Here is a 9,218-nt window from a genome sequence, read left to right as displayed (position 1 = left end):
ACGTCTCATAATTGAGAATACAAGGACAATCGCGTCATTATAACTCTTAGCATGGCACCGAGCATTTATTTATTTAACTATAATAAAATCGAATTTCGAGACGACCACGAAACACCGGGAAACAAGAATTCCAACAATTACAGAATACTCCTACGTTTAAAAATTAAACAGCAGCGGCCATTTTGTTGAGGATCTATTTGAACGTTCAACGACTCTCGTCATCATGACATTGCAATTAAACCCATAGATTAAATTTGAAGAAAATTAATAACTGATCTAGGCTTTTCGGAATAGTATTTTCTAAATCGTTTAAATTTATCCTACGCAACCGGAAATCAGGTTGACAGTAGGATGGAGGAACGTTTGTACAGCTACTAGTAAGCTTCCAAATAGTTTTTAATTAATGGTTCGAACGAACGATGATATCTGACCGAATGAAAAGCTATTATTACGATCATAAAAAGGAAACGGACCGTGGAACAGGTTTCGAATAAAAAGATTGTGTTAAGAAAGGTAATATTCTTATATAATTATTGCGCTGTAGTAGTCTTCTTGGCCCCAAAGGATAACGGTGAACCCAAGCGCTGCCAGCATTCATTTATGGCGCGCTGTTTGCTGCTCGTTAGAAGGGAATAATTAAATATCATGAAAATCGATACGCATCAGGGTTGGTAAACCGGAACTAGACTTCAACCAGTTCGATAAAATTGCAAACAAGTGTTGTGTCGTTGTTGCCCCTGTCTTTGGCGACTATTGCGTAGCCTGCATTTGACATCTGCGCATTTCTCACGCTCGCACCGAGGAAAAATCAAAACAATCAATATGGCGGACCCAAGCAACGAAGCTGCATCGTCGAGTAGCGTTTCGGAGCAGCTATCTGCCACTCCAATTCGCGACCATCTTGAGACAATCGCGCATTACCTCGAGTCCGACAAAAAGCGTCGAAAATCGTCGCGGAACGATGGGAAAACCGAGCAAAAGCTGGAGCACCGCCTGGGCGGCATCCTCTGCTGCGCAGTTTGCCTTGATTTACCCAAGGCAGCCGTTTACCAAGTAAGTCTTTATACATCCCTTTGTTTTCATCATGTTCTATTTTAATGTTATTCGACGAGCGGCAATTCAATTGTGATGGTGATTTTACTAAATGTGCGTGTCTCGCCCATCGGGATTCCCCGTGTTAATGCCCATTGTTACGATGATTATTCCCTTTCCATCCGACATTTTCACCCGGGGTCGATGAGCGACTTTCTCGTTGCTCCGCTGCGGATACGTGTATATAAATATATACGCACATAAAGAAATGATTAGACGAAATCTCGTGCATATTGTACAATGTGACAGTTTCTTGACGATCTCCCTTTCACGGTCGCTTTTTGTTGTTTTCGATTGTTGCTAGTCTGCAGCTGATAAATTTCGTCATTGAAACGTATATCCACAAAGAACGTTTCATTCGAAACTATTTGATTGTTTAGTAAGACTCCTTTTAGCCCATTAAAACCTGAACTGTCTTCTTCTTCTTCTTCTTCTTTTTTTTTTTAATTTCTTTGTAATTGTAAGATTCATTTGTACAATTTAAAATGATATTTGATTTTAAACTGTACTTACGGATATTTTAAAAGATTGGGCAATTTTTCGAAGGACTTTCTTGTATGAAAAGAAGCAGGGTACCCCCAATTAAGAGTATCAGTTGATGGGTTTAAATGCATTCTAATGTCATTTAACTTTTATATTGGTTAATTATAGAAATAAAAGAGCCTGATGATATTTGGCAAGAAATGAGAACATATATTATGATCTTTTTTACTATATATATATATATATTATTATGAAATATAGTTTGTTTATTTGTGCTATATATCGCTAGTTTAAATCATGTTACAATTAAGTTGGATTTTTGATTGATTAACAGTGGCTATTAAAACTATGTTTCTATGTTGAATTCTTTCTCTCTCACTCTGCCCATTTTTCTTATCTTCCTTTTCTCTTGACGATTACAACATGATTTTTAAATAGTTTGCCTTTTTATTTTTCTAGTGTTACAAGGAGATAAGTTTTAGTTGTAATCGTATAAATATTCTTTAGAGAGATTTAAAGAAGAAGAAAAATGTATGTACATATTTATTGTCGGTATCATTTTATTAAGATAATAAAGATGCAGGTAGGTACCTACATTTTTTTTTTCAGTGAACATATTTAAAAAGCAGTATTTAATTTTAATACGAATACTAACTTTAATGAACATCTTCTGTTGTTAAATACGTTTAAGAGATTCGGAATTGCTGATTTATTAAAGGAAATACATTATCCCATATAGTATGCTTTACAAGATAAATCTTCAAAGTAGAATTTTAATGCATAATCCTCAATTTCTTAATTACGTTTGTATTGTAAATAGAAATGGATCTAATTTACAATACAATCTGTTTATGCATGCATGTAAAGTAATTCTCGTTACAGTGTATCTGTATGCGAATCTTTAAAATATATAACAAATCGAACAGACAAATAAACTAAAGAGAATTATTGTATGTACGCATGCCCAGGCAATGATCTCTTTTTTTAGTAATATTTATTTACAGAAACTCCTTTATCATTAAATTTATAGCATTCCAATTTATCTATACTATTATATTTTGTTCTTAATTGTTCTCCTCTTCAATTTTATTAATTGAAATATATGTATATACATATATGTAATGCATTCTATATTCAGTGTCTCCATAAACTGTAAAACACTGGGAGGAATGTTGCGTTTACCCTATCACGATAGAGACTCTTACATGTAAGTTATACAGTGTGCTGTCTGGTGCATACTTACCAATTTTTATTTATTCTAGTTCACGGAATGCACTTATGCATCTGTGAACCCGTAGATGGTACACAGAACATTTTGATCTTTATAAGTGTGCCCCGGTATTTCAAACTTCAACTTCATTCTTGTTGGTATTCCAATAAAGTCAGTTAGGGAGGTAAAGAGACATTTAAGCAACCAGACCTTCATAGTTATTAGCACTTAATACGATAATGATATTTTCCCAATATAAAATGTTGTGTTTATTGTAAGAAACAATTTAATTGAAGGAAATATCAAAAATCTAGTTACTAGAAAAAAGTTATTGTAGACCCATGCGAAATTGATGTTCATGGCTTATAATTAACAGCGAGAGAGTGAGAGTGAGAGAGAGAAAGCGTATTTTCTAGAAGATCTGTATAACATGTACAGTTGACAAGGAATTAAACAAAATAAATATTCTGAAAGGTTATTAGTTAGTTATTTCGCATATGAAACCCTTTTTCACTTATCCCATGCATCATTGTCCTTTTCTCTTCCTTTCTATTATTGATATTGGCAGCATTACTGATGGCATTCACCATTAATTTAAACCTACTGGTTTTCACCAATGATTACTCGACTTATTAATAGTACTACTACGATTTTGTGTTTCAGGTTTAAAAACATCAAAATCATGGTAATATACATGGCATTAGTTTTGTTATTCTAGTTTGGTTAATATTGTTGAAAGGGTCTAATAAACATATTTAATAAGAACTAAGTACAGTATCGTAACTTGTGCAAAATAAAGAATTCTATCATGATTTTTAAAAATGTTAAGAACGAATTTCAGTTTTGCACACAGTTGTGTATACTTTGTAACAAATTTACGTTGGATTATTAAAGATGTTCAACAAAAGCTAGGCTTATCTTTTTTAAGAGACTTGAAAGCAAGAACGCTAGTAATACATGCAACAATGTTCACAGTGTACAAATGGACACTTGATGTGTGCCGGTTGCTTCACTCATGTCCTCGCAGATGCCAGGCTGAGAGATGAAATGGCAACATGTCCCAACTGCAGAATCGAGATCAGCAGAACATCTCCATCTCGAAATCTGGCAGTTGAGAAAGCTGTGTCTGAGTTACCAGCAGAATGTCAGTACTGTGCTAAGGAGTTTCCACGAAACTCCTTGGAACGTCATGAGGAGACAGTGTGCGAAGAAAGGTAATCAAAGATTGCAAATGTTAATGAATAATATGATTGATATTATTTCTTTTGTATGCATAGAATATCCAATTGCAAGTACAGTAGAATCGGCTGTCCTTGGCGTGGGCCCAATCATGAACGTCCAAAACACGAAGCAGAATGTGTTCATCCTCGTCGTACAGGGCTAGACGTTATGGAAGCTCTACGTGATATCGATGCCCGTACACTCGAAGAACGTAGGCTGTATGACAATGTCTTTGATCTTTTGTCCTACGAGAAAATCACGTTTAACGGTCTGTATCAGTTTCTCGTGTATTAAGGCCTTCGAATATCTCATTTGACTAAAATGATCGTGTATTATCTTTAACATAGAGAAAATGTTTGTTACACTGTTCTTCTCTGCCTTACCTAGCAGCAGCAGGAACTGTCCCCTTTCATCGAGAAATTACATTAGCATTAATTCTTTAGACGTTCATAGATTATAATGCGGTAGCTATATAGAATAGGGTATATTGTCCATTTCAATTAGTCCCAGAGTTGCAACTCTTTTCGAAGTCTCTTTCGAAAACCTCTCCCATTAATTACTATTCTATATAATTACCCGTCATTTTCTCACATGCTTTTCATCCTCATTCTGCTACAGAGGTGTAGGGTGTAATCTATTTGTAGAATTTCATCCTTTATAGATTTACAAATGAAGCCGTACCGCACAGACGAGTTTGTCCACAAACTCTTTTATGAAACATCTCGGTTTTCGGCATTTAATAATCAATGGGTTGTAAAAGCGAGGATCAACAATAGTCAGCGTGATCCCACTCAGAGCTCTGAAAGGGACATGACTTATCAAGTACGTAAAGACCATCGGCGTTTCTTTAGGAGCTCGGGTGTTCTTGTGTGTAGCTAGGACAGTGATGAAAGTAATTACTGTTATAGCTGATTTTGAAAACGAAAACGACGTATCCGTTACCGCTTCACTATTTGATATTAAAAGGACCCTTCGGAGACATGAAAGTACAACCAAGAATTCACAGATTCGAATTCACCGACCAAGAGAACGAAAGCCCCTACCTACCTTTACCTTTACCTGACACGGCAGAGTGCAATAGACTCCTTGCTGCCAGAGCTATTAGTTTCAGGTAAAGTTTCATTTTATATTTAACCGGCGAACATTCGAAAGAGGTGCGCATACACAGAGTCTAAATAAATTTTCTTTTTCTTCCAGACTAATAATGTTCCTGGCATCCAAGTAGTTTCATCCAGCGATTCTATTGTTGTCAAGATTTTATGGCAAATGATTTATTGACACAACATTTTAGATTTAACAGCGATAAGAGCATAGATCACAGAGATTTATAATCAATTATAGTAGCGATAATCGTAACGATAATAAAACTAAAGATGCTAATTCCGCTGTAGTCTATACACGCATATACACTGAAAATGTACACTGTGTTGATACAAGAACTAGCGCGATACAAAGTTGTAGCGAAATAATATATGCAGATTAATTGAAAGGAAAGTAAATAACACTTTGGTTCCATCCGAACTTTCTTTCATGCACTTTGTTGTTTCTTTGAGCTATGAATAAGCAAGCTTTATGTAGATCGCTGTCGCCAGACAGGTGGAATAAACCGTGTCCCCCGATAGTAATTTGCGCCAACAAAAAGATTACATTTTTCATGTAGCAGCCGTGCAACCGATCGGACGTCCGTTTAACCCACATGTCTGTCGACCAAAAAAAAGCCTCTTACGGTTCTTTCTTTCTTCTCTCTCTCTCTCTCTTTCTCTCTCTGTCTTTTTTTTTTTGTTAATATACAAATTACTATGTCATCCATGTAATATCTTAACTCGACACATTGTAATAGATGAAATTTAAATAAATTTATTATAATTACGTCTAAACACGTTTGCCGTTCGAACCGAAAGAAACTCGGTGCGTTCTATTGTAGCTCGGACAGATTGATGAACGTGTTGTTATTAGTTTTCGGCCCGTTCGTGTTGTTCGGCGGGAATATCAGTGGATTTAAGTTGTTCTCCGGCGAGCTAGCGCTGTGCCTTCTGTATTTCGGAGTCGGCGGCCTCGGGTTCGGTTCCGAGCAACCTTTCAGCCAATAAGACGTCACTCTGCCTTTGCCCTTTAGTTCCACTTCGCCCCTTAGTTCAAGGTCGAAGGTACCAAATTTATCCAGTATACATTTCGTTGCCTCCGACACGTGTATGCACAACGCTGCACGAACAAACATTCGATCATTAAAATTCAATCCATCTTTCGTAGAAATAATGGTAAGTCCCACTTACGTAACCCTGAAGATTCCATCCGCGACGCGGTGTTCACCGTGTCCCCGAACAGACAGTAATGCGGCATTTTCTGGCCTACCACGCCAGCGCAAACCGGTCCGCTGTGCACTCCGATTCTGACGCTCAACTGAGCGTTCTGTTTGTGCATAATGGTAAAGGATTTCACGGAATCTAAAATCGTCAGCGCCATCAGACCGATCTCCCTCGCGTGGCCGTCGCCGTTCCTTTCCGGCAGCCCGGAAACCACCATGTACGCGTCCCCTATCGTCTCCACCTGCGATCGTAAGCTTCGTTCAAGTACCTGATACCACAAAATTCCAGTTCCGCGTCCGCGATTCGAGACGGCGCACCTTGTACACGTCGTAGAATTCGATGATACGGTCGAAGGTGCTGTAGAGGTCGTTCAGGAAGTCCACCACTTCCATCGGCGTGCTTTGAGCGCAGAGCGCGGTGAAGCCGACTATATCGCTGAAGTAGATCGTCACGCATTCGAATTGCTCGGGTTGCACCAGCTCGCCGGCCATTAATTGGCAAGCCACTTGCCTGAAATTTGTTAGCGCGTTGAAGATCAACGGTTCCGGTAGTTGTCCCCGGTCGATTGTGAAATGATAAACCACCTGGGGAGAACTTGGTAGAGGAGTTCCTCGCTGCGCCGCTTCTCGAGGCTCAACTGTTCCGTCTTCTCCTCGACCAAAGCTTCCAGATTGTTCGCGTATTGCTCCATTCGCCTCAGCAAATCGTCCATCAAGTTCTCGCAGTAGCCTCTGTGAATTGAAGAAGCTCAGTTCTTTCAGTGTCCAGGAGCCTTTAGAATTTTCGATGTCTACAGTCCTCGCGATTTCCTAGTGAAGTTAGATCTTACTTCATTATTCCCCGTATCGTTCCGCGAATCGTGTGGAACGTGGGTCGCTCCTCGGCCACTTCGTTCCAACATTTCTCCATCAAGGACAGAATATCCGGGGGACAGTCCTTCGGTGTCACTTCCGGCCTGAACGGCGGTGTCTCGCACGTTGCCACTCGGCTGACGATCTTCAATGCAATTGTGGACGCAAGTTATCGATTAAATGGGATTTATTATCGGGACATCTTGCGGGGTTATACCTCTTGAGAGGTCATGAACTGTTTCACGGTCTCGTATGGCCCTCCGCGGACGACGATCTCCTCCAATATGATCGCGAAACTATAGACGTCGCCTTTCTGAGTCGCCACGCTCCCAGGGGTTACTGTCAGCGGCAGAAGTTCGGGCGCGATCCAAAGTAATTCTGTTCAGTAATTAATTGTTTACTATTTAGAAAGACATTTATTAACACTAGAACTACCGTACCAGTCAGAATGACTGGTTTCGATTTGTTTGTTTAGCAATTATTGATATCTTCGAAGTATCGAATATTCGAAATGATTTTGAAAATAAATAGTTTCATTTGGGTACTATAATGAATGTCTGAAGAAACTGAAAATAATCTATTGTTACAATTTTTATAGGAATTGCATATTGATCGTATGAAATGCTCGGTAGTTCTAGTGTTAATAAAATAAAGCTAAAACCATGGTCAAAATATTCTGTTCAGTAATTAATTATTTACTATTTAGAAAGACATTTATTAACACTAGAACTACCGTACCAGTCAGAATGACTTAGTCGCAACAAGCATCGTCTATATTTTACCAAAGAGTGCTGAATATTTCTAGTGAAACACTTTCGAGTGCAAAGGGTTAAAAGGGAAGCTTTTCACTAGAAACATTCGACACTTTCCAATGAGACATAGACGACACTATTTGAAACGAACTAATGAGCAAACATACGTCAATTAGGAAACAAAGCTGTTTTATATAAATATTTCGCACATTGATGCATTATACAAAACTTAATACTATATATAACACTTTGCAATTTTGTTAGATCAAATCAAACGGTGACTGAGAGTCACTTCTCGAGTGCAAAGGGTTAAAACTAAAAGTGTACGGCGATGGGTAACCCTTTGCGGACAAATGTTGACGCTTTGCCGAGATCAAACTTTCATATTTCGAATACTGAGTTACCAACGAATGATTTAATAACTCAAATAGCGAGGAATCGATACATAGTTTCCCTTTTCTATATTATTTAAGCATCCGTTATGTAATTTCGCCGAATCTGTTGAAGGTTTCGTATTCTCTGAAGAATCTTCGTCCGCAAAGGGTTAAAGCATTGCGTTATTACGAACGTAGAGCTTCTTCCACTTACTAGTGTAATAAACGTCATCCATGATTAAATCCGATGGCGTGGTAAGGGTCTTCAACCCGAAATCTGAAATTTTCAAGACAAAACGGCCGTCGATCAAACAATTGCAGGATCGTAGCTTGCCGTGCGCTGAAACCTCGCTGGCGTGGAGATAGGACATCCCCTGTAACACGTGGAACTCCTTTTATACGAATCAAACCGGCGAAAGAACATACGCATACTTCCTACACATGTTCTACCTTGACTATATCGTGAATTAGAGACATTCGAAAGTTCCAGTCAAGCTTAATAGCGTCGTTCTCCAGCACGTCTTTCAAGGATCCACGGGGACAGTACTCTGTCAGGATCAAAACGGTCGGTGACGGTGAACAGAGGCAGGCTCCAATGAATCTAACATTGATTTCAAATTTAGTAGAAGATTCAGCAAACCAAAAAGCAAGGACAGTCAAACCCGTTTTTGTGCGGTAGATAAGGACCGCATAAAAAAGAATGTTCAGAAATTTACGAAATAGTGAGAAAGTGCTTTCAAACAAAATAAATAATTAAATTACACGTGGAATCGTTTTAAAAGAATTCAATTTCCCATACATAGAGGAATTTTCACTGGAAAAAATGTAATTTCTCATACATGGAAGAATTTTCACTGGAAAAAATTTAATTTCTCATACATGGAGAAATTTTGGTTGTAGTCCAAAATGCGCATCTTCTTGCGATGAAC

At 38.3% G+C, this 9,218-nt stretch overlaps 2 protein-coding genes across 4 annotated transcripts in view; one reads left to right on the top strand and one right to left on the bottom strand.

Annotated features, from left to right (window-relative positions):
- The first annotated feature begins 325 nt into the window (after positions 1-325).
- LOC116434591 (zinc finger TRAF-type-containing protein 1 homolog) lies at positions 326-5,883 on the top strand. 3 transcript variants are annotated; one of them, XM_076366299.1, is made up of 7 exons: positions 326-483; positions 565-1,053; positions 3,761-3,999; positions 4,063-4,274; positions 4,668-4,828; positions 4,915-5,117; positions 5,204-5,883. In XM_076366299.1, exons 2-7 carry the CDS (start codon positions 823-825, stop codon positions 5,229-5,231), a joined length of 1,074 nt encoding a protein of 357 aa, XP_076222414.1. In that variant the 5' UTR covers positions 326-483; positions 565-822; the 3' UTR covers positions 5,232-5,883. The 3 variants fall into 3 exon arrangements, with proteins under 3 accessions (XP_076222414.1, XP_031849000.1, XP_031849001.1); XM_031993141.2 differs by lacking the exon at positions 326-483 and adding an exon at positions 3,449-3,470 and having other exon boundaries at positions 816-1,053; XM_031993140.2 differs by having other exon boundaries at positions 326-1,053.
- Positions 5,877-9,218, bottom strand: part of LOC116434595 (atrial natriuretic peptide receptor 1) — a 26,435-nt gene continuing 23,093 nt past the window's right edge. The window contains exons 19-26 of the mRNA XM_076366219.1: positions 8,740-8,890; positions 8,504-8,663; positions 7,381-7,541; positions 7,142-7,308; positions 6,897-7,043; positions 6,630-6,822; positions 6,280-6,553; positions 5,877-6,208 (exon numbers count right to left, since the gene is read on the bottom strand). Of these exons, the coding sequence (XP_076222334.1) occupies positions 5,922-6,208; positions 6,280-6,553; positions 6,630-6,822; positions 6,897-7,043; positions 7,142-7,308; positions 7,381-7,541; positions 8,504-8,663; positions 8,740-8,890 (1,540 nt within the window). The 3' untranslated portion in view covers positions 5,877-5,921. The remainder of the gene's footprint in view (positions 6,209-6,279; positions 6,554-6,629; positions 6,823-6,896; positions 7,044-7,141; positions 7,309-7,380; positions 7,542-8,503; positions 8,664-8,739; positions 8,891-9,218) is intronic.

This window comes from Nomia melanderi, chromosome 1, assembly GCF_051020985.1.
Source record: "Nomia melanderi isolate GNS246 chromosome 1, iyNomMela1, whole genome shotgun sequence".
Taxonomy (NCBI): Eukaryota; Metazoa; Arthropoda; class Insecta; order Hymenoptera; family Halictidae; genus Nomia; species Nomia melanderi.
Note: the sequence above shows the minus strand (reverse complement) of the source record. Positions and strands in the feature narration are given on the sequence as shown.

What these genes read in the sequence shown, in the direction of transcription:
- LOC116434591 (XM_076366299.1), top strand. Translation starts at nt 823, where the DNA reads ATGGCGGACCCAAGCAACGAAGCTGCATCGTCGAGTAGCGTTTCGGAG. An exon ending in CGAGAAAATCACGTTTAACG is followed by an intron (nt 4,275 to 4,667) that starts GTCTGTATCAGT and finishes CATCCTTTATAG; the next exon opens with ATTTACAAATGAAGCCGTAC. An exon ending in AAAGGGACATGACTTATCAA is followed by an intron (nt 4,829 to 4,914) that starts GTACGTAAAGAC and finishes TTACTGTTATAG; the next exon opens with CTGATTTTGAAAACGAAAAC.